The following is a 27,793-nucleotide window of genomic DNA, read 5'->3' as shown; positions in this document are numbered from 1 at the left end:
ACTCTAACCCGTGCCCGTAAAACGGTGGCTTTTGCCATTTAACCCTTTGAGGGTCACATCAAATCTAACAAATGAATTTCGATGAAATTTAGTGTAGGAATGTTACTTGGGTCACTGGTTACGAATCTGAACTCAAAATTTAAAAATTCAAAATGCCAGATTTGATATGGCGGACCAAAATCCAAAAAGTCATTCGGTCTTGCTGAAACTCGGTGCTCGGGAGATTTCAAGGCAGAACTTGAAATTCACAAAATTCAAAACGGTGAATCCAACATGGCAACAATCAAATGACTTTTGGGATTTTGGCCCGCGATATCGAATCCTCTATTTTGGATTTCGTAATTTCGAGTGCAGGCTCAAAATCAGTGACCTCAAAAACCGTTCAATAATGAGTTTCACCGAATGCGGATGACTTTTTGAATTTCGGTCCACCATGTTGGATCCGCCATTTAGATTTTTCGAATTTTGAGTTCAGATTCATAATTAGTGACCCAAAGAAACTCCTTTTACCAAATTTCATCGAAATCCATTCGACAGATTTTTATTGAAATAAAAAATAGGAACAAAATAGGGAATTATTTTTGAATTATTTCTAGCCAATTTAGGCAGTGAGTAGGTCAAAATTAAAAAAGATCTTTTCATGGAATACCCTAATCTACAGATGCATTTTAAGGGAAAAAAATAGATGGTTGCCTAAGGCCTTCCACACTGTCTGACTACAATACTAACAATAACCTCTACCACTGAAATCACAAGAAATTTCTATATCCCGAATTTGGATTAATCACCATCCCGTTGAAATTGATCCATTGATAACATATTGGATTAAAGCTAAAAAAAAAAAGACCGCAAAGCATCTACTAATCGATGTAATCCTCATCTGCACCGCGACGAATGTCATAAGCTTGCACCTTGTGAAAAACACATGTATATATAACCCAGAATACCTGAAATGTAAACTTATTACCAGATCCGGACACGTCTGGACTACATGCGCCCGATACAGATGTGTTACTTTCTTGACTCTCGTCCAGCGATTGTTCGATAGGCTCGAGACACATTTATAAGCTCGAGTAGTACGTGCCTGAACGGAGCACGGAGGCTATAAGAAAAACCGTGAGTCAGTGGAACAAGTTGTGCATTTCCAGTATGTTTTTTCCCTTCTCTCTCTCTCTCTCTCTCTCTCTCTCTTTTCGTCTTTATTTAAATGATTTTCGATTTGTTTCAAAGCGTTGAATCGACGCTCATCAATATGGTAAGTTGCGATCGGCCTTCTTAGTTTTTGGGAAAACCAAAAATAGAAAAAAAAAAACAAACAAGGAAACACCTTTTCCCGTACACATTAGTAAGCTTCCTCCTTCGAAACTCGATTGCGCGCGTTCAATTCCAAATCGTGACTCGCGTAATTTGCATCCTAGATTATGCATGCGCACGAGTTTTTCCGCAGGCGTTTTCTGCCGTATGTGACCCGCGACACGGTTACCCGGAGGTGAATTCCGTCAGCTTGCAAAAAACGCTTCCGATCACCGAAACCCGTTTCGCCCAGTTTTCGTTCAAAAATAACGCCACAAAAAAAAAAAAGGAGGAAGAAGAAAAAAAAGAAATTACGGAAAAAAAAATATGTTACGTAATTGTTGTGAGATAAATCGATTCGAAATAATTTTCACACAAACGCACACACACACACACGCGGGTAAACGTATTACGACTCTGTAATCTGAAATTTATTCAAGGTCGCTACGTGTCTCTACGGGATCCGAGTACTTTACACGTGATCGGAAACCGAATATTCCGTTTTCGACAAAAAAAAAAAAGAACAAAAAAAAAAAAAGCACTCGGCTATTTTGTATCGCGTGGAATCGGAATTGTCGCTGAATTGCGAAACGCTTCGCGAGCGGATTAGGAATGATGTTAACATATATCCGCTGTGAACGAACCGGATTCGATTTTAAGTACCCGACAGACAACGTTGTATTTGGTTTTTCAGTTCGATGCGTAGAGAGAATAATATGGTTCTAATTGTAAGAATGGTGGGTTGAATGAAAATCACAGTGAAATCGGTTTTGATTGAACAAAAATATTTATTCCATTGATATACACGTACTGGCCTGCCACTCATAGTTTTCACCGCTTAATACCTAACTATTTACAGATTATATTATTGAGAGGCTCTTGGATTAATTGGAGAAAATAGTATTTAAGAAAGATTCGTTGTGGAGAAGGTGAAAAAAATAAGAATATGGGGGAACGAAATAGTTGTAAAAAAAATTGCAACGAAATATCAAAAAAGTCGGTTTCACCAAGCAAGTATAAAAAAATAATCTATGTACATATGTATATCCATCGATATATGTATATATATAAACTATCGGCCAAAAGTTTGAGTACACCAGTCAAAATTTCTTGCCGCACTAAAAGTTGCATAGCTGGCTAAAAAATGAATATAAACAAACGTTCCAGGCGACGTTTTAAAGAGGACAAGTTTATCTTCATTTTGTTTTTTTAGAAAATTGTCGACATTTTTTTTCACACCCCAGAACGTGTTTTTTAACCTTTTTTAGACGCCGAAAATTGACTCTACAACCTGTAGAAATTTTTTTTTCTTGGTTGTTTCTGTGATGAACTTAAAAAGAATATCAAAACCTACATGTTCGTTTTTTAGAAAGTTTTGTACGATTTTTGTTCGCCCCAGCATTGCATTTTCAACTGAAAAAGATATTTTTTTTTTAAAATGCTGTGACTGAATAACTGGGGGGTTTTAGAGAAAATGTTGGGAGGGGTAAGAAGTTGTAAAAAAAAAGTTTAAACAAATTGTCAATCACGTCTCTTACCTCATGTATCCGAGTTTTTCGTTAAGGAAAAAAAATCGCCTTTGTGCCGATCAGACGATATTTATCGATACATTCAATTTTTCGCGATAATTAAACATAACATGCCTTGAGTACGTTGAATAATAATTATGCCTAGTTTTTAAATACGAACTTCTTTATATTCAGTAAATTTTATACGTTAAAACTTTGAAATAATTACAAAATAATTAAAAATATGAAAAATTGTGGAAAAATTGTTGGAATAATTTTATTTTTAACCTTAAAAAATTGTAGTATGAGTCTTAGACCTCATAATTCCATGGCCATGGTCAAAAATACTTACCGGGGTGAAAAAAAATTGTAGAGAAGTTTCTGCAGAAACAAAATAAAGATAAATTTATGTTTTTTAAAACGCCGTTTGATTTCTTTGATTATATTTATTTTTGATTTCGCTATCTAACTTTTAGTGCGGAAATAAATTTCGCCCGGTCTACCTAAACTTTTGGCCGGCAGTGTATATTTAGATGTATATACATATGTTTATTTATAGCATTCGAAGATTATATTTACAACTGCAACCACTCAACCTTAGGTATCTACTGGCCTTGCATCATCACAATAAAATAAAATAAAATACAATAATAATTAGGCTATACGTAGAATCAATTCCAAATATATCCTTCATTCATACCGCGCACTCTTTTCTTTTTCCTACGTCGCATTCAATATTTTACATATATGTAATGCACATATGCGTACATCAAAAATACACATCCAACGCTGAGAACATATAAAGTTATCAAACCAAACAGCTAATTTATTTGACTTTCAGTTTATTTGATTCCAAAAATTTCTCATTCAAATCAACCACTTCTTGGTTAAAACGGTTTACTGTTTTTAAAACTAGTACATATTTATTTCGTAATATTAAACTGGAACTTTCGGAACGACAACTTCGCTTGAATCAACTTCAGACTTTCAAAATTTGTAATGTCGAATCCATTATAGTCGTTCAAAATAAGACAAATCGTGATAATTTCATGTAATACGATAACTGAGGGCTTTTGAATCGTTAATCACGAATCTGAATTTGTAGTTCGAAATTCGAATTGGATACTAATATTTTTTTTTTCTCTCTGCAAAGTTAGAACCTGCAGTATGAAAATGGATAGCTCGATGGTTGAATCGTGGACAGTTCAAAGTCGCTTGTTTTGGTCCGGAATACGGATTTTTTAAAATCCAAAACCACATAAACAGTCGCATTGAATAAACGTACTCTCAGTACTGTGCAAACGCATGGATTATTTAGATCACTTAACATTGATCAAATCCAATAACTTATTTTCCTGGTGTAGAATGAAATAGAAAAAATATACATTTGTTAGAATTTATGCATAATGGTTAAATATCGACATACCCACACATTTACATATATGTAATATATATGTATAATATATTTATATAATATACTAGATTGAGAAACAATATATTAAGGCACCGAAACTATTATATATATACTGGCCGATATATCCGCAATATAAATTTCTTCAATTCTCATAATAACTTTCTATTATCATACCAATTACGTATTCCTCAATATTACGTCTTTTAATTATAAACACATACATATTCAACTACGTATTTACGTCTAGATAACGTATTTTAATTTTCGGGATAATAAATTAAAAGTGGACTCGGACGAGAAAGAAAAATATAGGAAGAAATTAAAGTTAAAAAAAGAGAAGAAGAGGAAGAAGAAACAAGAAATAAAATTATAAATCTCGCACTACACGGCGGTATTTACAAATTGAACACATGTTTGCATAAGAGGTTAAAAGACCACCGATTCCCCTAGGATCCGGTCTTTTCCCCATGTATCATAAAAAAAAATATGTATATATAAAATAACCTTGTCAATAATAATGATAATCATAGTGATAGGTGTAATAATGATAAAAATAATATTAATAATATCAATAAAATTGTGTTACGAAAATCGGGACCGATCCCTGGGACCCTAAAGCGACATAGGTAACTCCGCGGGCCTCTTGACCCCGAGGGTGAGGTCGAGGGGTTTACTTTTGACGGCGGGTGGTTCCTCCTTGGCGGTACTTACGCTGCTCGAGCTGGCCGAGTCCTCCGCGGAAGTTTGGGAGGCTCGGAGTCCCGACGAGGCCCTCGAAACGGGCCTGACGCTGAGGTCGATGGGTTCCTCCTGTTCGACGGCAAGACCGCCGGGACTCGGACTGACGAGAAGGAGATCGCCGCCCCTCGGCGAGTGCTGGGAAGTCGCGGGGGTGACAAGGCCCAAACTGTGGTGGGGGTAGCCGGTGGTTAGAGTTACGGTGGCGTTTATCTTTCGGGGTGGAAATTCACGCTCGGAAAGTGGTGGCGATGCCTCCGTTTTGAAGTAGCTCATCGCCGAGTTGCTCCGCGAGTCGTCCTGGTCCTGTTCACCGGCCGAAGAGGCGCCACTGTCGCTCGGCGTTTCGGCGGCCCGTTTGTAAGGCGATAGAAAGGGCCTGCAGACCTCGGGACTCGACGGTGGCTCCCTCTCGGCAAAGTTTGGCGGGAATATCGGGGGCATGGATGCCGGGTGTTTCGCGTAAGCGAAAGAAGGGGGCGTCTCGTTCCTCGGCGGGGTTCCCGGAGGCTGCTGACTCACTCGTTCGCGCTCCTTTTGCCAGGCCAAAAGTCGGAGCTGATTTTGTAGCGCGATGTCGTCAGGGTGGGGAGATTTGTTGCCCCTCTCACGTTCGTGCTTTAGCATCGCCACGTGTAAAAGATGCGACTGCAGCGCCAAGTCCTCTTGGCTCGGCGATGCGCGCTCCTTCGCATCCTTGCCGTAAAGGCCCAACTGGCTCTGGCTCGGTGGCGGTAGAAAACCAGGAAGAAAACTGGGACCGTAGGGCGCCGTGCTGTGAGCCCCGCTAGCTTGCGTACTGTTGGACTGCTCCTGGAGGAGGCAATGGATTTTGAACCAGTTGGAACGACGACCGTAACGTGAACCCGATTTTGACATTCCAACAAGCAGGCATTTTCGCAAACGGCACGCTTTGCACGCTGTTCGGTTTTTTTTGTTTATTACGCAAACGTTTCCGTTCTTGCACTCTGATATGCTCCCCAGGTTGTTGTATGTCCGGCCGAAGAACGACTGTAATCAGAAAATCGTAAACTTGAGGTTAGAATATCATAAACCATGCGAAGTAGCTGTAGGGTAGGTGACCCAATCACGGAGCACGTAGTAGTTCATTACTTCGTTTTCCATTCAACATCTGTTACATCGTGATTTTAACCCTTCATATGAACACTGGGACTTTTAAAGAACAGTTGTTTTCCAAACATCAATTTTTATGAACAATACTTCAAAAATTTTTAATCCACCAACGTTTGGATAATGTAGTCAACACTTTGAGAAGAAACCCTGAATTTTTAATAATTTATTGATAACCTCGAGCACGTCGAAAAAGTGTACAGACAAGAGATGTAAAAAAAAAACAAACAAAAAAAGAACAAGTGTTCGCACGAAGGATTCAGATCGCTTACTTACGAATTAATGATTTTTGAATCGAAACAATTTTTTGGAATATTTTAATCTTGCTTATTAGTCAAAAAATCAGATAAATAGAAATCGATGCATTTTTGTTCCAACTACGCAGCTCTCGAAAAATATTGTACTTAAATTGCCGATTTACTAAGTGCGTTTCGTTAACACCTTCGCTATGAAAATTATGCCAGTGATGAGAAATTCACCAACTCGATATTAATTTAAGTTTTTACGACCCAACTCAAAGTTTCTATGCCGATTGATTATGTTTATCAGTCAAACTCTATGAGAAAAATTTGTTTAACGTTATGTCTGCTACTTGTTTTTAATAAATTGAAAAAACACTAAGGGAGGGGGGACCGTAATTGGCATACCCTCAATCAATTTTTACCGTCCGGCCAACCCGGAACTTCTACTCGACATGACGTAGATTAAAAAAGATTGGCAGATTTGATGGATTCGTAGAACAACAAAAATTTTTTTGGATCATTCATCTCAATTGAAATAAGAAAAAATGACACTCTCTTCAATTCTTGTCCGTCTGCCTGAGATCGGTGTTTCAAATATCATCGTTTTGAAGTCAAATTCGCAACAACTCATTAGGCTGCCGATTTTATTCAAAATGTAATATCTACATATTTTTTTTTTTTTTTAACCTTACACACATTTTTCTTCATTTTTTTTTTTTTTTTTCACCGTAATATTTGTAGTTTTCGAGTTTTCACTCGCGTCCCCAATTAGTGATCGGTAGCGAAGTTTCGAGAAACTCATGAAAAATGGTGCCGTGTGGACAACTCTGACCAAACCTGAAACCAGTGCATAAATCGGCTCATTTTACCGGTTGTTCTTAATCGGGAATATAAGTTGTCGTTACGATGCTTGCGTTAACGGTTCCGGTATTTATGCGTTCAAATAAGTTTATGCCGACTTGGTCGTTCTTGCCATTCGTTGCGAGTGATAATTTCACGAGTAATTTCAACCACCGGAAAGCGAAGTTTTTATTATCCCATAAGTTTTCACGGGCCAAAAGTTGCATCGGTGAAAGCAGTGTATCGATTACTTTACTGCACGCTATTGCTTTCGATGCCATTTTTCGTGAATAATATTATTTGGATTGCACAACCGGAAGTTGAAAGTCAGATCCGGTTTTAACACCTTGAATTACAAAATAACAGCCGCGATTTGCCGACGTAAATTTGATGATGATAGTTACACGAACTATGTTGTTACGCACGCTTGAATTACATTAATCGCATGCGATGAATCTCCCGAGTATTGCAAAAAAAAAAAAAAAAAAAACAAATAATAATAATGATAATAATAATTCCAGTGAGCAACAAAACTAAGTGTTAAAAACGTCCGTTAAATCCCCGTACCGAGAGACAGGTAAAGAGAAAGATGATACGGAATGAAGCAATTGAAATTAACGCGCGAAACGATCATTAGTTTTACGCAATCGTTAAGAGTCGCAGAAAATAAAAACGGACTGGTTTGAGTGATAATTAGCAGGCGCTCGTGGTTCTAACACCTCGATTTTGTAACGCATTCGTATAGAAATAAACATAACCGTGAAATTCGTGGGACTGTGAAAGCGAAATGTCGTATTCAAAGAAAAGACGTGTTAAACATCTCTCGACCTATGCTTAATATTCAAACTTCCAAGAATTATTTCAAACGCTCTACGTCTGTCCGCTAATTGCAAGTCGAGGATAAAACCTCTGTTTAAACAAAACCGTTTCTGCGATAGCAAAAAAATCTGCTCCGTAACTAGGTAAAGGATGAGGTAACTGGCTTTTTGAGTCTCGCAACATTCGATATTGAAAACGACAGTTCGATTCGATTTCTTCGGGCTACCGCCTGAGATCGGTAAGATCGACTATCCCGACGGTTGGTCTAATCTATCGGAGGGCTCGAGCAAATTCGATCGTAAAGTTAAACGGTTGTTGGGCAGCGATAAACCGCGGCTTACAAGCAAGTGCGAATAACCGAGACCTCGGCCGTTCATCGCCGGTTAATTTACGATCGGCTTTCGGGACGCGTAGCCGATCTCTTTGTACGCGGCGCGGCGTTGCGCGGCGCTGCGGTGCGCCGTGAGGATCTGGGCCCGGGCCCAAGGATTCCGGGCCCCGAGGTCCGCGCTGGGGTCGCGACTTCAGCGCCGCGTCACGGTCCGCCGGGCGCTCGCTTGTCCCTCCGATATAATTGAGATAAGCCGCGGGATAGAAACGGGGCCCGTTTTACGCCCGACGATCGTCAGCCTAGCTGAAAGACGAAAGAGGGCAGCAGTTCCCTCGTGGCATGCTGACCCATTTCACACACTCCCGGGCAACCTGCGAAACCCACAACTTCCCGACAGCTTCGCGAAAGCTCGACGCGAAATCATCCTTGAAAGGCCTTGCAGAGCTTTGTTCCGGAAGCCGGTGCGATTTGAACCTGCGTCAAGATTTCCTTCGTGATTTATTCACTTTTTGAATAACATCGTTACAAAGATTTTCAATATCATCTCAAAAGTTTCACCCCAGACGACGATTATTTTTCTCCATCTTGAAAAGCGAACCAATTTTCTTTGCGTTTACTTTAACAATTTTGTAGACTTTTGAGCTAGTAAAACAAGCTTTCAGACATGTAGGACTTTTCGTTTTTCTTTTTTTTTTTTAAATTTATATTCGAATATCTCTTTGAAAGAATTTGTCGACTATCAGATATGTATAATATTATCGATTTGAATTAACGATTCATCGATCGTTTCTGCATCTTGAAAAATCACTGGACTATTGAGTAATAGACAGTTTTCCGAACGGAAATTTTTGCCAAGACAATTTATACAAGAATCACAACGCAATCAAAAGATATTGCGTATTTTAGTATTTGGTTCTAAAGTGCAGCAAGCAGAAAGCGAGTTTATTTGCAACGTGCGAAATTAAAGCTGGTGCGAAAATAAAATTTCCACTCTACTAAACGAGACGCCTTTTCCGTCGTGGAATGCCGACTGATTTTGGTTCTCGTGAAAAAAAAACAACGGAATTCCTGTGTCGACAGGCATTTTTCCAATTTTATTATCCGATAGCTTCTCACTTCGTGGAAAATGTCACAGATCTCGAATACATGCTATCCGCAGGTGTAATACCGACTCGTTGCTCAACTCGAGGCTAGAAATAATTGTCCTCTCATTTGGACGGAAGTTTGATTCGCACGTTTTGAAGTTCACCGCTATTTGAAATCGAAAAATTTATTTCAGCAGCATGAGGCCTTTTATTCTGAAAGTTGATTGACCTCAAACCGTCAAAAATCAAATCGCAAATTGAAAAAGTCTTTCGCACTTGGCTGACCGTGGACAATAAATATACTGGCCAAGAAATCGCGTCTTATGGCGTTACAAATCGGTCCAGGATTCCGGGCAAGCCAGGCTGTTCGATTTAAAATATAATCCAACAACCCGGTTGGGCACGAGAAATTTTCCAGATCAATGCGACAAATTTGTACCGATCGTAAGTACCGATCCGTAAATGGTCCTGCGACTAGAGTCGTTTTAAGTTTGGAGCGTTTTACACGAAACTTGATCGTCGCATTGCTATATATCTGTCTGTATCTTTACCATCGAACAAGAATTGCTCAAAGCCGTTTTTCCGTTTACTGTACGTGGCCTTACGCTTTGCCTAAAGCGATTTAAATCATTATTCACTCTTCCGCCAATCGAACGGCATTTCTATCGTTTCATTGACCGTTTTCATTGGGATTCAATTTTCGATGATTTTGTTTTGTCAAATTTTACAGCTATTTTGACCGATCTTCCCAAAAAATGTTCTCGAAAATTTCAAAAATAATCTCCACAATTCGACCTCACTTGGCAACATTTGAAAACAAATATCTGATAGTACGTAGAATATTCGAGAAATTTCGTTTAGTCTCACTCTCAGTGGTCGGATTTTGAGACTGAAAAAGTGAATGATTTTGAACAATGAATCAAAAAAAATGATTCAATCCATTCAACTGAGTCATCACTCTCGAATCATCTTCATATCTGTTTACACACAACTGATTTGAGATTGAATCAGCCGACGTGAGTTTCGTTCGACTGAGTCATATTTATTTTAATGAATTATGAAATGAACACGTATCACATTATCAAGTAGGCAACGAATCAATCATCAACTTCTCCTCAGCACAGTCCGTGAAATCTTTTCTTCGATTTCGCTACATCAAATATTGCCCACACGATATGCTTCCAATTCCTAATTCAACAACGAGTTTACGTTGAATATTGGCCAATTTTCCCCCTTAGAACTTTAAAAAATTATCGCTTCTCGATACGACAAACGGGGCAGCAAAATCCCACGATTTTCCATCAAGGACAATCCTCCTCTCCGAGTGCATCGTCCACCTACTTGGGGACAATGAATCTGAGACGACTAATTTTTTACACTCGACAGTTATGTTGGCAACACCGAGAAACCTGCAGCGCCACAGTCGGCCGAGCGCGAAATAAACTCAATCTCAATAAACATAACATAACCCATGACCGTCGAATCTAAGCTTAGAATACTTGTTGACGTGTTTCATTTGTTATAACAACTAGAAAAATTCAGTAAAACAGGTGTCGTTAAAAAAAAAGTGTTTGAATATCGTTGGAATTACGAAAAACGAGGTACGCCTAACTATTTTTGCGCTATTGTCGATCCTTTTTTGGTAATTGCAACGCAAAATCAGTTTGTGAGGTTTACTCTACTTTTTTAGTTAAACAAGGCTTGAACGTCAATTTATCGTTGCACGAGCGTTAAATTTTCGCAACAGTCGCAAGAAAATATAGCAACAGTGATGGTAATGATAAAGAATAGTAACGGATACCAGACTTTCCGGTAACGGCTAGAAAACTAATTTTCATTTTCGTACCTGGAACTATATTCTTCGATTCTGGTAAAAAATGAAAATGGTCAAGGACCGAGCGGTAAACGTAACTAAAAATTTCCCTCATTGTCAGTGTAGGTTTTTCTGTGTCGCCAACATAACTGTATAGTGTAAAAAAATGATCCCTCTCAGATTCATTGTCCCCAAGTTCGTCGTCGTTCCCGAGTTCTCTAATAGATCGGCGCAGTCCTCCGTCTCCCTCTTCGGCACCTGTGCGCCAGGCAAGATATTCGCCTCCTTTCCTCGTCCCTCCCACGCCGGATAAAATAGCGGCGTCCTCTTCCGTCTCTCTTAATCCCCGGCGTCTCTCAGCCGCTGGACCCGCGGCCTCCGTCCTTTTCTCTCGCCAGTCGTTCCGCCCGTATCCTCTCTCTCTCTCTCTCTCTCTCTTTCTCTCTCGGACGCGTATCAAGAATCTATATTAAGGTCGTGGGAATGTGAAACGGCCGTTTGAACGGTGTGTGCGTTCTACACGTATATATTACACCGATTCGCCTATACGCGCGGCTATTCGCACATAGCTCTTCGTCACACACACACGCACACAGCAATATGTAATGATCTATCAGTCGTAGGTGGAAGTTGTGTGTTTTTACGTTTAATTGCGTAAGTCAAACATGAGGATATTCACGATGACGTTTCCCATGATCGATTACATTATATTTCGTTTGCTACTTTTTCGCTATTTTTCCTTATTCGAGAAAGAAATTGCCCGTTAACCGACATTCCTTTGCTCTGATAGTTTCGTGTTTCTTTTCATTGTTTTTTTTTTTTTTAATTTATCGCTTCGTTTTACATTATACGCAACCGGAAATATTTTTTCTCTGATCGACAAAATAACGCGTGCTTCGATCAAATAGTAGCTGCAGTCTCCGTAGGTTTGCAAAATTTGAATACAATTGAAAATTAAATCGAAAATTTTTTCATGGCGAATCAAAAAGGTAAAATCTTTGCGAAATTGTACAGCGGGAGAATAAAACCTGTTTGATTTGCATGCTTGGCGGTAATTATAGGGACACAGATTTTTCGGAGTAAAAATTACTGGGATTGCGGTATTCGACAAGTTCAAAGAACATTATAGTAAATGTAACTTTAACATGCTAATGTGTCATTTTTACCGAAATAACTGTAATTTTTACTACAAAACAGTGCGTCTGTAGTCCATGTTATAATTATCTTGGTGAATGTAAATTCGACCAAATATTTTTATGCCTCATTTTTGATAATCCATTTCAGTTTATTACATTACACAGCGATCGAATTAAACTTTTTCCCGTGTCAATTCGTGCGAACGTTTTACGGGACGCGTTTCGCGTATCTATTATGCCTTAGTCATACGTATCCAGATGCGGGAAATAACGCTTTCGCGGTAGTCATTTAGTCCGGGGAACTCGCGTGGATTACGACGTCCGCATGACAATTAATCAGTGCACGAGGATGAGACTGGATGATTATTATAATTGGCGCGATGAAGGTTCGAGGAAACACACCGCTGACGTTTAGGTCTTGATTTAAACGCTTTGAATCGCGTTGCTTGAGCGGTTTTGGTTTTCTTTCCTCCGGTTGATTAAGATCTTTAATTATTTTTCATTTTTAATTTTTCATTTCGATTTCTTCTCCCCTAGTAGTTTTTGATTATTTTAATACCGAGTCGTATTTATTTCTTGTTTCCACATAGAGCCTTTTACAACAAGTTTCGTTTTTTCGAGAGATTAGGGAAAGAAAAAGAGATTTGAAACAACGTTTTTACACGTACGAACATTTTCAAGCTTGCGAATTAGAAAGAAAAAAAAAGAAAAAAATCTCGTTGACGTCACGCGTCGGGGATTTTTTTCTCGACGTAATTTTATACCCTGGTAAGAAATAAAACAGTGTAGGTACAGTGTGGGGGGAAAAAAAAAGGTATGAATATACGTAAGCAGCGATTAATTCTTGTAATGATTTAACGAGAATTTCGCGAATAGGTAAACGATTATACGTATCACGAAATTCTTCGCCTAGCTCGCCAATTCAGGTTGTCTCAGTCGGCAATAAAAAAGAATCGCATATTTATTGATTCGAGATTAAATGTTTCATACGTGTCTGGACTTGGGATAGTATTTTTTTTCCTCTTCGCTTATTCTGCGATTATATATAAACGAAAGATAAATAACCTATTCTTCTCACTCCGGTGCTGCTTGAAGCAAAAATCAAATATTTATAAGTCGAGAATGAGTGGAGAAAGAAGTAAAAATAAGCCACCGATTTCTATTCATAATATCCTTTTCTTTCTTCAATTATAAGTAGAAAAAAACATGTTCCGTACGAAAATTAACGTTCCAGTAATAATTCGGTTCAATAAAGACGAAGTAATTGGTTGAAGCTTTAACGCTCGTGTGAATGGCCGTTCTAAACGTTGCTGTGGGTGTCGTGAATCACGTTGTGAAACGTCGCAATTTGTTTTTGCACTTAACAATATACGGCCAACTCACATCATGTCCAAATTGGAAGCGAAACTTAAGATTATTAACCCGATGTTACGAGTTGCCTATCTGAGAGTTTAAACTTTCCTCCTTAAGAATTTCGCGAATGTACCGCCAATTTGTTGCAACAATCCAAATCCCTCATCAATCAACTGCAAAGCAAGATTGAAATAACAAACGATTAACTTGTAAACTGTAGTTGAAAGGAAATACGGCCTCTTAAATCATCGGCGCATTGTCGATCTACCAAACAGTGATTACTCACAATCCTTTAGAATATTTTCTCCGTATGAAGATAAGCTGGTTTTTTTTTTTTTTTTAACGAAATACGGATGTTGCAACATAGATTCGACTTCTTTTTAGCAAGGAATTTTTATCGCCTTACAATTTGCTGCCAGCTTTCGACCGACATTCGAAAATCTTACGTCGTATGGCTTGGCCCACGTCAGACAAAAGCCTATGTGAGTGATTCAGAATCAGGATTAGTCGCGATTCTGTATTCCAGTTTTCATGCCGGCGTTGCCGATCCATTCAAACGGTCCCCTCCTCGTTTCGGACCCGTACAAAACAGCGTTGTAACAGTGTGCGGGGGCCTCGCGAGCGGCTTAGAAATCATATCAAGTCGTTGACTTGAGTCGCCTCCGCGTGGCGGCATCGGAAGAAGAAAAAAAAAACAAAAAAAAAAAGGTTACGAGGATACGAAGAGAAAGATCACGAAGCGAATTTCGGCAATGTAGAAAAATCAACCAACGATATGTGAAAAATTTTTCGCCAACAAGCTTTATACTTTGTACCGAAACAAAAAGATCCAAAGATATTGTAAGCGTACCGAAAAAAAAGCGATAGTTACCGATGCGAACCACTTCGATCTTTTCGCAACTCAAAGACCCCAATCACACTATTCGTACCTGTATGTACGTTATAATATATGTATACCACAATATTATGTATACCTATGTATGTAGATATAACAATATGATGTCATCGGTAAAGAAGAGACCTTGGACATGCCGCGTGTTGTGTGAGCCGAATGCCAATATCGGTCGCAGCACCGATTCACTCTTGTTTTCGTTCCAAAAACTAGGCGCAATACGGGGCCCGGTGGGGCCTGAGAGGCAAAAGGGAGCGGGGATGGCAGGGTGATGCCTCCCTCCCCCCCCCCCCCCCCCCCCCTCCCCCATCGCCACCTAATTTCCGAATCAGTCCCGCTCACGGAGGCACTTAAAGCGGTAGGTATTCGGGGGCGAGAAGGACGTGCGCCGGACCGAATACTGGAGCGTCGTTAGAGGCCCTGGGCCCGGGAGGGGTGGGGGAAGGGGCCCAAAGGGGGGCACGTAGGCGCCCTAGATCACGCTCAATGAGTTATTGTTGCCACAATCGGAGGCGAACCGAAGCCGCGCCGCCACCCGGCCAAGGGCGTACGTCCGTTCGGAATCGTTTAAAATGCGCCGGGATACACCGAGCGGCGCAACCCTAATGGCCTCACGTTCAGGTTCAAACGCGAAACAACGATCTTTCTTTGAACGATCAACGCGCGCCGTGCCGCCACAACGTTGGGTAAGAAGAACGATATTGAGAAACTGCGACGGGTAACACACACACACACATATATATATATATATATATATATATATATATTATATACATATATTATTATAATCCGCGTATCACTTGCGTAATAGAGATTCCCTTTTCCGCCATTGTGTGACATAACCTCTTAGGTAAAAATTTATAGACTTGACGTCTGAATCATCGCAGATGCAATTCGGTCAACCGTTGGCAGGTTTTGAATTCTTGGATTCCTTGAGCAGGGCTTTCGGTGAAATTTTTATGAGTCGTTTGTTTTTGATGTTGTTCGAAAGAAGTTGTTGTGAAATATTTCTTTCGGAAGGATTCGGATCACAATAGTAGATTTGATTTTTTTTTTTATTTTTCTCAGGACAAAGACTATTTTAATCTCGATGTTGTTGGGAGGAACTTTCGAATACACCGATTTCGGTCATTTTAAAAACGAAGAACTCGGTATTATCAAAAATTTACCTCAAGTTTATTATTAATGTAGCAGTCGTTTTGAAAGGAAAAATTTAACCTAAACTGTCGAGAAAGTTTATCTTGCAATTAAGTATAGCCGACTTTTTGTGGTTTGCAAAAATCAAGTCAATCAAAGAGATGACGAGAAAAAAATTTGATGCCTCAAAAAGGGTGATAAAAGTCTTGGAATGAAATCACAGCAGGTACAATAAATGTCATATTTATTAATGTAAGCTGAGGAGAAGCTTATTTGTCCACATTTACTCGCAAACGAACTTCTCAAAATACATGAAACCCGTAAATTGAATGATATGAAGAAGAATTTTTTTCACAATTTTGAAATCATCCTCAGCAAAGATGTGAAACCAATTTCTAATACCAGTTTAAGCATAAGCCGTCGTGGATAAACTCAGACTCGTTGTAACGCATTTTGTCGACAAAGGTGACACAATAGGGAGGAAAAAAAAATCAAAACAGTTATTTTCAGTACGAGCGAAAGCAGAAAAATCAATCCTGCAAAAGTTTGAAGGTTTCCATTGATCCATTGATCATTGTAGGCAACTATTAATGTAAAAAATTTGATTCGCACCCAATATGCGAATGATGCGAATCAAATTTGAAATTGGCCGTAAGAACTCTGAAATGACATTGCTTATGTCAAATGTCATTCAAAATCGGTACGCTGCGACAGCGACACTTCTGCCCTCTGGTGGCAAGTTTCGCAACTACACGAGTGTCACTTCGCATGGTTGTAGAGCCGAAAATCGGCGATCGAAATGTAGCAATAACTGACAAACGCCAATTTTTTACTCGCGGTACCTTTGTAGCCAAGTTGCGCTTAACGCGGGGGCAACGAATCGTTGATTCGATGCCTGAAACTGAATTTTAGGTTAGAATTCGATCTCGGAACGCAGCGCGCAAACGAGCATCGAGACCCGCGTCGTGAACCGGCGCCCTCTGGCCGATGGGTGCGCAGAGAGGAGAGTCTAATAATTTAGCTTTCACTCGGAGAGATGTGTCTTGTAACTCCTGAACGGACGAGTTGATGTCTGTCCCTCGAACGACTCGGTTTGAAATCTGGCATCCTTTCCCAGCAGCTATTCAACTTGGGCATCCTTGCTGAAGCTTATATGGATGCTCTTTTCACTTGGAAGAAACGAAGCCTCGTTGTCTTAAGTTGCGAGTGGAATTGCAGGTGCTATGAACGAAATAGGTTGTCATTACACGCCACTCAAACAATGTATCGTTAGTCTGAGTATGTTGTAACATGGCAAATCAGATTGTTGTTGGTGGTAGTATTTTTGCTCGTGGAGATGTAACTCAATTAGTCAGTGAGAAAAGAATGCTTCGACAATTTTCTACCGTTTACATTTGACAGATTTTATACTTGTTGCAGGAATTCGGTGGAATTATTCAATGGAATAATTTGTATAATTAGATAATTGGATTCGTTCGTAACATTCCGAGGAATATTTAAACAAGTATTCGATAAATCGAAAGTATGTTCGATCGTAAATCGGAAAATTATCATAATTTGTATCATTCGATTCGAATTCCTGGATGAATTTTCACAACAAGCTTTGATAACCTCTGTAAGATTTTTTCGGTAAAATTTCATGATTTCAAAACTTGAGCCGATCGGTAACCGATTCCTCGAACGACTTTGAGCATATATTTAAATTGAATATAATTTCATTCCCCGCGCACGTGCCCAGAGTTTTTTTATTTTTTTTTTTTCTCCTTGATAAATTCCGCGGTGAAACGAAGCGGCCGCATAATCAGTTTCAGGCTTAAATCGGTCGCCGTGTGAAGGAGAGGTTTACACGGGGAAAATATATCGGCGGGGTGGTTTTGAGTTTACGACGAAGAAGCAGCCGCCGTGCTGTTATGACAGTTTAACGAGGGAATAAATCGGCGAGCGAGACCGGCGAGCGATTTATACCGATGAAGTCCGCGCGCTGTGTTCGCAACAAATTGTTGCAGGTACGATCGGAACGGCTTCCTGTCCGCGTCGGGTTCTTCGATTCCTCCGGATCGCAGCCGTCGCCGATCGAGACAACAGCAGCTGGTCGAAACGATCTTCGTAGGTTGCATGAATACACGCGCGTGAAATATCGGTCAATCTATCCACGGCTCTCGGGCACATGGAAGCACTCCGGGTATTCAAATGGCGGGCAATTAGAGCCGTAATGGCAGCAGTTAAGCCACAGCAGCTCCTCCTGAAGCCGATCGCCGGTTTCGAGTTGGTAACTCAACCTGCAACAGCGCACTATGCGCAAGAGGAACGATCATCATGCGCGAATCCGATGCCCAGATTCTTGCCGTGTGTTGAACACGCGTCTCGCGCTAATGTCTCTTTATGAGGGAGCTAATTGTACCGAGAAGATATCACGGGGAGATTTGCTCCGCGGCGTAATCGACTTTACGACCCTCTTAGTTCAAGGCAAAAACATCGCAGCGCAATACGATCGGCGAAAAGTTAAAGAAGGGGAAAAACCGTTCGACCCCCGTAACGATACCCGATTTGCATCGATCCTCCAACGATCGGTATCCGTGGCGCCACATGTCCCGACTTACCGACTCCTCGCTTCGTGCCGCTTCTCATTGTATCGAACGTACATTTCACAGACGTTAAGTGTCCCCGATACGTCGATGTCGGCATTGTCTCATCGCGGTAGCTATCGGTACGACGAATATGTCATCTTCTGAATCACACCAGCCAACCGGAGGCTCGAGTACCGTCCGTATCGAGGCCTCCAGGGGTGTGGTCCGGAATTTTGACAATGGAAGCGCATAATTTCGTGCATTGAAGCTGGTGCCGATGGTGTTGCTGGAAAAACAATGTCCACTCACAGCTTCGTGGCTATTTGCATGACAAGTGGCATTCGCGACCCGGATAACCGATGCGAACTCTGTTGTAATGTTCGGATTTTGTCCTGCTTCGAGTAGCTCGCTTGACCCGCGGCAAGGAACCGCGCTAAAGCCTTGCAAATTGGTTCAGAGAGTGAAGAGGCTCCTTTCATGCCCCTAAATATTCATGCGGTACGCACATTTCGCGTCATATTATATGCTGCTGCATAAACGGAAAGACTGGTAGCTACGTGGCAACGAATATGCGGAGAAGGAATGTGAATAACAAAGTAACCCGGAGGAACATACTTTACCAAATAAAAGGTTAAGGTTTCGAAAGCCACTCCGGACGTTTCTCGCCTCGCACTTATTTCACGCGTGACGCACAGTTTCGAGGAGTAGTTAGTATGCTAATGAAACGCGTAGCGCTACTTCGCCTCATCGCTCGTGCTGTTCATTTTCGTTGAATTATTTTGAATATTCTCAAATGTCATTCTAATTGGTGTTGACCGTCCCCCAGGAGCAGCAATGCCGACTATCGGCCCTTTTACCGGGCCCCAAGAATGTCTCAAGAGATTGGTTCGTTCCTTGTGAACGACGTCGAGTTACCGTGAATGGACGATATTTCCCACTTATAACCACCGCATGGTCAAGGCTGTTGAGGTTCTGTGAGGAGCGGTTGATTACGCACTGTACCTATCCGAGCCGAAGGTGCAAAGGAGTGCTTCTCCAAAGTCGATTAACTCCGGTTGGTACCGTTCGGATTTCATGACTCCGGAGTTTCGTGGCTTCGAAAGCTCATGACGAATGGGCGTCATCGCCGGGGGAAACTGTCCGGACACGAGTAAGGCAGAGGTGAAAAATATCCCCTCGGCGAGGCGTTGGGCGAGGGGTTTTCAGAGGAAGGAAAGAGGACAAGAGGCAGTTGGTCGTCGGCGCGGTTCTACTCGGGACGTCGAATGAGAACGCGGAGCGGGTATAATATTTATGGTTCCAGAGTGGCGGACAACGCTGGGAAGCGTAGAGTCTAATTTACCTAAAACGCGTTATCTGAGTCCTACGACTATCCAGGAAATGGATGGACGTAAGGTATTGCTCGTTGTTGCCCTAATGAGGTCCAATTACTATCGGCAGCTCTCGGTCGCTTGGTATTCACAACCGATATCCGACTCGCTATGTGTAATACATTGGTATTTGAATATAAAGAGAGTCGAGGTGAACACCCTGTTTCTGAAACCACAACGACGCCGTTTCACTAACAGCGTTCGCTCTACGTCCTGGTCCAAATTTTCGTTATCACCGATCGGAATGATCGAGATTTTCGTTCCTGAATGGGAAAAATTTACTCAAGGAACACCGGGATATCATTTTTCCTCAAAACTTGGACTGTTCGGGACACTTTAATGACCATTGGTATTCATCTTAAAGACTCTTGACTTTTCAGATTGCACCGATGACCATTGCAGCTTTCACATCTCGAATCTCAAAAGGAATTTTCACTCTCCGATCGGACGAAATGGTCTACTTACATTTTTCACGATTTTCATGTAGAAAGTCAGAAAGATACGAACTGCTGCACTGAGAGAAATTTTTAGTTACGGTTACCGCTCAGTCCTTAACTATTTTCATTTTTTACTACAATCGAAGAATATAGTTCTAGGTAGAAAATGAAAATTAGTTTTCTAGCTGTTACTGGAAAATCTAGTATCCGTTACTATTCTTTCTCATTACGATCGCTGTTGCTATATTTTCTTGCAACTGTTGCGGAAATTTAACGCTTGTGCAAGAATAAATTGACGTTAAAGCCTTGTTTAGCTAAAAAAGTAGAGTGAACCTCAGAAACTGATTTTGCGTTGCGATTACCAAAAAAGGATCAACGATAGCGCAAAATCGTTACGCGTACCTCGTTTTTCGTAATTCCAACGATATCCGAACAGTTTTTTTTTTTCAACGATACCTGTTTTACTCAAATTTTCTAGTTACTGTAACAAATGAAATTTTTCTCAGTGTGGTACGAGTTTCCGTTACCCATCGAGTCAATGAATCAACAAGTGTCTAAGAAGCCGACGTTCTTCGTGGGATCCGAGAGCCGATGCAATCGATCTTTTGCGGATGGTCAGAGCATGATCAGCGGTAATCGATTGGACGCGGTCGAATCTCTCTCTCCGTGTCCATACACACGCCTTCAATCCGCCCTCTCGGATCCCTCGGTATTCCACTTACGGATTCGAGCCGGACTCGGGCCTCTTCCTCGGTGTACTTTGACGATTCGCCTTGGCCTATCAGCTCGGGTTCTTTAAACTGGAGTAACAGCCTGCGTGCCGATCACCGGGCGCCTTTCGTTCTTCCCTGGTTGGATGTGTGCCACGAATCGCAGGACGATTTCTGAGTCGATAAACTCTGGATTGGTCTCATGGAGAAAAGAGTTACCCGCCAATCCGGCGGGAAATGGGCCAAATAATAAAATTGGACGGCCGATTGTTGCTCGGGCACCTTTGTCCCGTGGTTCGTTAATTCGTTGCTAACTACAGACTGCCTCGAAGAGAATATTCTCTTCTCGAAGGGAGCCGGGACTTGTCTCGTCGCTTCGGTGAACCGATTAACCGACTTCTTCCAGGAACGTCTTTAATTAATTACCAGCTTAGCTCCCGCGAGGTGATCTTCTCTTCTCTTCTCCTCTCCTCTTCTCTTCTCTTTTATTTTCTTTTCTTTTCTTCTTTGCCTTTTTCCCAACAGTCGTGATTCGCAGGTCGGCGCAGCTCGGATCGATCGATGGAAATTCATCGGCGTCACCCAAGTTCCGTCGGCAAAACACCGACCGAGGAATAACTCCAACACGCCTTCTTTCGCCCGGTGAGTATAAACGTAAAAGCATTTTGGAACACGCGTGTACTTTGGGCCAGTTTATGTACCGCACTTTCGGCGCGTGGCAAAATCGTGTCGTACACGTGTGCGGCACTCGGAATTCCGATTAATGCATCCAGCGTCATTTACGCCTATCGCGGTTTGGCGATAAGCACGAAATTCCTCGACAATTTAACCGAGGTCATAAACATTGGTGACAAAATAACACAGCCTCTCTTACGCGAAAACGAAATTTCTCAACGCCGGATCGTTAATAAATAACATATGAATCGAAACATGGTTTTTTGATTTTCAACAAAGGATCAAATTGCAACGGTAAAAAGTCTGGCGCTGATTACTTATTTTCTCGTAATTTGAATTCAGAAATATGGTATCAAGAAGCCAAACGGTAAATTATAACTAATAAGTCGGACGGAGATTAAATTCTGCCGATATCAGTTTTGTTTAAAATTGCATTAAAAGTTTTCGCTCTGTGATCAGTTATTACACAAACTGTTTGAGAGTCTTCAAAATTAGTTTCTCTCAGTTTAAAAATCATTCATAAACAAACGTCCCGTAGGCTAATAATATATACCAAGTTTCACACGCGTCTGTGTAAAGATAGAAATATAACGTCGATTTTGTCATTGCTATGCGATGGTTTGATTTGGAGGCACAATTATGTTTTCATAACATATTATTTAACTCGATGAATCTTGAAACTGTAATAACTCTCACTATTGCGTAAGAAAAACTGTTAAAGGTTGCCGATGAAATGTTCCCGAATATTGGAAATCGCAATTCAGAATTGAGACCTGTTTTCTTAACACCCGATGACTGAACTTAAATAATGTGAGTGACTTTCATCACTGTTCGAGATTGCAATCTCGTTGGAATTTGCGTTGCGAGTTGTTTTGAAAGTAAAAAAAAATAAGGAAAGTATGTAGTTACAATACGAAGCCATAGTTTTCGGCGACCATAATTACGATTCGAAGTTTTTTTTTTTTTTTTTTTCAAAAAGAAAGAAACACTGTATCGAGTTTGATTCCGCATACTAATAATTTCCTCGATCGGTAATTAGTGCGAGTGGTAATCAAGACCTGATCTCGGGTATAATTTACCTTGCATCCTTCGCACGTAAAAGCTCCAAAGTGGAAGCCTGCCGCCGGCTCGCCGCAGACTTTGCACTGCTGGTTCATCTGCAACAAATTAAAAATGGACATTAAAGGGGGGGGGGGAAAAGAAAAAACAACAACAAAACGCAATTATGTGATAAATGTGTGCCTGTAACACGAAAGTGGTGAAAAATACACGGCTCATGTCGGAAAACCCAAGCAAGCTGCACATATGGGATGACGGCAAGCTGCGTGCAAGCTACGAGGCAACTCGATCGTCGTTCTTGCGAAGAGTGGAATAAAATTATCCCCGAATCTGATAAGTCTAATTTACCGGGTCCAACCGCGTTATTTGACATTTTAAACATCTGCCTCGCGCAGTTTGTTTCCGTCTCTTCTAAATTGTCCCACTTCTGTCGCGCGCCTCGCTCCTCATTTCCTATTCGATGGTGGTGATAAAACACGAAATTAAAAAAAGAAATAAATAATTAATAAAAACAACGAAGATCGGAGCTACGTAAAGTAACGCGTAACTAACGCTGCCCCAGCTAATTACTCCCGCCTAGCTCCGATACAACGATGTTACATTATCGCATGTATATATATACACATATATATCTATATATATATATATATACACGCATACATGCCTTTTGATTTATCATCGGGTTCCCGGGGCATAAAATACGCGCCGATAACTTAACTGCTAATTTATACGTTAAATCCGAGTTAATTGGAAATAAAACATGGTGGTTGTCAAACGCGCGTCGCTCCGCATAGGATAACATTTGCTATTTAACCGTTTAGATCGATCCAAACGAGTATACTTATTTCGATATTAAAGGTACCCTGCAACAAAGTATCGATACATTCGTGTATCACCGGCTATTTTGTCACCCGTGAACCTAATGGATTTGATACCGTAGGAGAAAAAACAAATAAAAAAAAAAGAAAAAAAAATTTGTTTTTCTTCCAGCTCTCTCTCCAGAATAAAATTCCAATCCGACGCTACGTTCCGAATTATTTTAATTAGTCTGACGTAATTGGAGCTCGGTCAGAGATCCGGTCTCGCGTTGAAACGTCGCCAGCGCTCATTTATGCACACTCGGTACATGCTCGTGCGTTTATCGCAACGCGCGATATGTGGCACGAGCTGAAATTCAAACGGTGAAACGTTTTTTGGTTAGTTTTTTTTTTTTTTTTTCTCGCCCGCGACATCCCCGACTTCATTTCAGACGAAGAAAGATTCGGTAAAAATTGACGTGGAAACGTGGAAGCTAAGTCTTTTCGACGAACTATATATACTTAGCTACGCTCGTAAGTTTCACGGGTATATATCTAGACGAAACCGTAAAGTCAAACAACACCCAGTAGCCCAGTTTTTCGAGGCGAGTCAATATTTGCCAAACACTCGACCGTTAATGAAGTTGGCGACGCGTTCCTGCCTCGCTTTTACCTGCTCCAAATACAAGACCGGGTCAGGCAAAGCGATCTGATCCTATTATACCTCTTGTTGTATATATATATACATATATATACATATACCCTGATGCACAATGCACTTTACCCCGTTTTTACACCGCTGCTCGAGGCCGAAGGGTGAAAAGGGCAGCAGCCCCTGTTTACGCGTCATTAAACTCGTGGGTTCATCCGGTTTGTCTTCGGGTGTTGAAGACTTGTTCTTTTTATCTTATTTTTAGCCCCCTCCCCCCCCCTCCCCCCTTCCCTCGCCCTTCGTCCGCTTGTTCTTTTCTTCGGACGAACGAAGGGCTCGAGCCCTTTATTCAATTCCTTCGTCAACTTTTTGCCCTTTCGACTCCTCGGCGTCTCGAGGATTCGCGACGAAAGTTTAGAGAACAGAGAATACGAGGGAGAGAAAGACGGTGAAACAAATTGCGACCTGCGACATATTTCGATTCTTGCACAAGTATTATATGGATAGGTATGCGAACACGCCAACGGCACGAAATTGGGTGATCGGTGAACGGGCAAGGATCATCGTGAATGGAGGGAATCCATTGTGAAAATGTCTTGAACGAGGATCTAAGGATTATTGTGGCAGTTTTTCTCGTTGACCTATAATAAAAAAAAAAATAAAAAAATATGGAATAATGGAATTCATTCGTGAAGGTAAAACGGACCAACGGAACTTGTGCGTGAATACGTACAACGAGCGGGTTCGATAATAATGCAAACCTCGAGAATGACTTTCAGTTTTGCGCAATTTGTATTCTGGGATTCGGTTTTAACGATCAGCCTGATTGATGATCGCGGACCAAGGCGGGTTCCGAGGAGCGGAGAAGAAGAGGTCCCTCGGTTTCTCGGTACGGTAAAGTTATACCTAGAATCTCTAAGACTCGGTTCATACAAAGTCCTTGAAAAATGATCCTCAACTCCCCAGGGACACGCGGGACTTCTTCAAGTTAATGTTTTCGCAATCTGCACAATACCCCTGCTGCCGGGAGTCTAAAGACAATTAATATCCTTCCGAAGGATCATTTATACCCGCCGTTTAAGCTCCCGTCGCTGCAAGGACGACAAACCCGCTTTATTCCTATCCGCGCGGCATGACCGATCCTATTTTTAACGCAACCGATCTCCTACCAAAGAAACTACGACGATGCACCCTTTAGCTCAGCCGCTTTATTCACTTGTGGGAATAACCGCGCAAGATTTTCCTCGTACCGAATACTCGAGAGGAATTCGAATTTCGGGGCGCGTCGAATTCACCTTCTCAAAAATAACAACCGACGACTGAAACCGATCGCTTCACCCCCGGCAGCCTGAAATCGGATATCGGTTTTGAATCGAAATCGATCTCCGCATTCATCACGATCGCCGTCCGACCTATCGCATCGTTACGGAATTCTCCCGTGGATGATGATTAGGAACCCCAGTCGATATAACGATCGGCGAGTCTCTGTCCGTTCGTCACGTCGCACTCGTCCTTGTTTCTTCACGTTTCCCCTACGTTTAAACGCCTCGATTTTACCACCCTTGGTTGGAAAACCGGCGGAATTATCAACGTTCGTGTCCTACCTTAATCACAGTTTATTTAAAACTTAAAACGATCTTCGTTACTCCGTATAGCCTCAAAAAATCATCGAATTTCGATTGATTTTTTATATTTCACATCCGCCATATTGCATCCATCATCTTGGATTTAGAAATGATCAAATTCGGATTTCGAATTCACGATCAACCAGCCCGACAACCGTCGAATAACAAAATTCCGACCATAATATTGACTCGAAAAAGTGGTGACCGAAGGAGTTAATCGGCGTATCCGAGCCCTTCGCGCCCTTTGCTCAGTACCACGACCCTAAACGTCACCCGGTTGATTGTTCTGCGCCCGATTTGCCCCGAGGACTCGTTACCAACGTCTGTATCAACGCCGCAGGAATTATTCTATCCGCAGTCGAGCACACGAGGAGGAGAATAACACCGGTAGGTACGTAATAAACCGTAAGAAAGGTCGACAATGGTTCTTGACATACCGCAGACTTTGGGGCGCGCGCCAAAAAACAGGGAACGGGGAGGGGGGGGGGGGGGGGGCAATAAATATATTTTGACATGGGAGACTAGACGCCGTAGTAAGAATACTCTCTTTCTCTCTGTGTTACATAGCGGCGAAATCATGCACGGCTTATTCTTATTCATTTCCTCGCCAAGTTGTTTTTTTTTTTTATTTATTACGGGGTTCTATATACGCACCGTCCGTGATCCTTATTCATAGCATCCGTGCGGTGCTACAATTTCGTTTTGACTAGTAGGCAACGCCCGAGGTTGAGTGGACTGCATTGTCATCAGCTGCAGGGCTTTTATGGGGGGGGGGGGCTCCACAATGTGAGAATGAGATGAAAATATTATGGGGATTATACGTTGTGCGGATGGTGATAAATATCGCGATATGTTTTTGTTACGTTTTCGTCTCTGTCGTTATATGTTACGCGGTGTGACGTTTCGAAAAAGAGTTGTAAAAAAAAAAAAAAAAAAAAAAAAAATTATTGTGAAAAAGAAAAGTATACGCCACGCCGTACAAATTACGTTCGCGATTAATTACATATTATTGAAATTTACGATCGATTCGGAAATATGTATGCAATGTTTTTTGTTTTTTGTTTCTTTTTTTTTTTTTTTCTCAAAGAAAGAAGAAAATTTCGACCAATAACAATGTTAGAAAGTTGCGAAGTATGAATTTTTTTTCAAAATTTACGTCGAGTTCTTTATACTCCCGACGACATTTCTTTCAACTGTGTAAATCGGTGGAATACGTTTCAGCTGAAATAACGCGAACGGTACTTTCAATCATTCGGCATTGTGTCTTGAGAACAAAAGCTGTGTGTAAAGTGCGTCGCGAATATTCACGTGTTGGAAAGAAAGAAAAAGGAGAAAAAAAGAAAAAAAATTGGGACGACAGAGAGGCGGGGAGGGAAATTATTTAAACAATGAGGAGAAAATGAAGAGAATGAATTTCGCAAAACACGAAAGAGAGAACGATTCGAAGTAACGACGGTGAAAAGCTCGCTTGGAACGGGATTCCATCGGGAAAACTGGAGACTTTAATGCTCGCTTATAATAAGACACGCGCCGCACGATCGAGTCGCGATCTTGAGAAAAAGGGATTACAAGATATTTTTTGGTTTCGTCGTCACAAATTATCGACGTTATCTAACGATTATTAGGTATTTAAAACAATTTCACCGACCTTTAACGACACGTATTCCGATGGCGTCTGACTTGTGATATTATATTCACCGGTAACAACACACTGAACAGTCTGTCTCGTTCTATTAGACACCCAACCAAATCATCAAGTCATTGGAAATATCGTCTATAAAAACATCTCGCCTTATCAATATCCGCCACTTACGTAGCTCCGAACAAGCTTTCTTCCGATTATTATCACCCGATTTTCACCCACAAATAATGAGCAATTATTAGTTGAACTTTTTCGTTACGGTTTAAAAATATCATTCTAAATAAACACTGCAACAGTCGTTGACCAACCCTGCACGGTTTTTTTCTTCACCGGTTATTAAAAACTCTCCTCGAAGAGTTTTCTCTCTTCGAAGCACAACAAGAGCGAACAATGTTTAAAATTAGAAAAACAAACAACGGAACTGTGTACAAAAAAAAAAAAAAAAAGAACACATGCAAAAACGAAAAAACAGTCTCGTACAATCGTGAAAACTCTGTTTTATATATCGCCTCCGTTTGAGAATTCCG

The 27,793-nt window shown here is 41.1% G+C and overlaps 1 protein-coding gene across 2 annotated transcripts; it reads right to left on the bottom strand.

The window, feature by feature from the left end:
- Positions 1-2,061: 2,061 nt before the first annotated feature.
- Positions 2,062-27,793, bottom strand: LOC124214273 (protein embryonic gonad). Of its 2 annotated transcripts, none has more exons than XM_046616506.1 (3): positions 27,273-27,793; positions 22,571-22,648; positions 2,062-5,964 (listed from the first exon to the last, which is right to left on the bottom strand). In XM_046616506.1, the coding sequence occupies exons 2-3, from the start codon at positions 22,646-22,648 to the stop codon at positions 4,828-4,830; spliced, it is 1,215 nt and encodes a 404-aa protein (XP_046472462.1). In that variant the 5' UTR covers positions 27,273-27,793; the 3' UTR covers positions 2,062-4,827. The 2 variants fall into 2 exon arrangements, with proteins under 2 accessions (XP_046472462.1, XP_046472463.1); XM_046616507.2 differs by lacking the exon at positions 27,273-27,793 and adding an exon at positions 26,279-26,516.

Source organism: Neodiprion pinetum, chromosome 3 (genome assembly GCF_021155775.2).
Source record: "Neodiprion pinetum isolate iyNeoPine1 chromosome 3, iyNeoPine1.2, whole genome shotgun sequence".
Classification (NCBI taxonomy): Eukaryota; Metazoa; Arthropoda; class Insecta; order Hymenoptera; family Diprionidae; genus Neodiprion; species Neodiprion pinetum.
The sequence above is the reverse complement of the archived record's forward strand: the minus strand, read 5'-3'. Positions and strand labels throughout refer to the sequence as shown.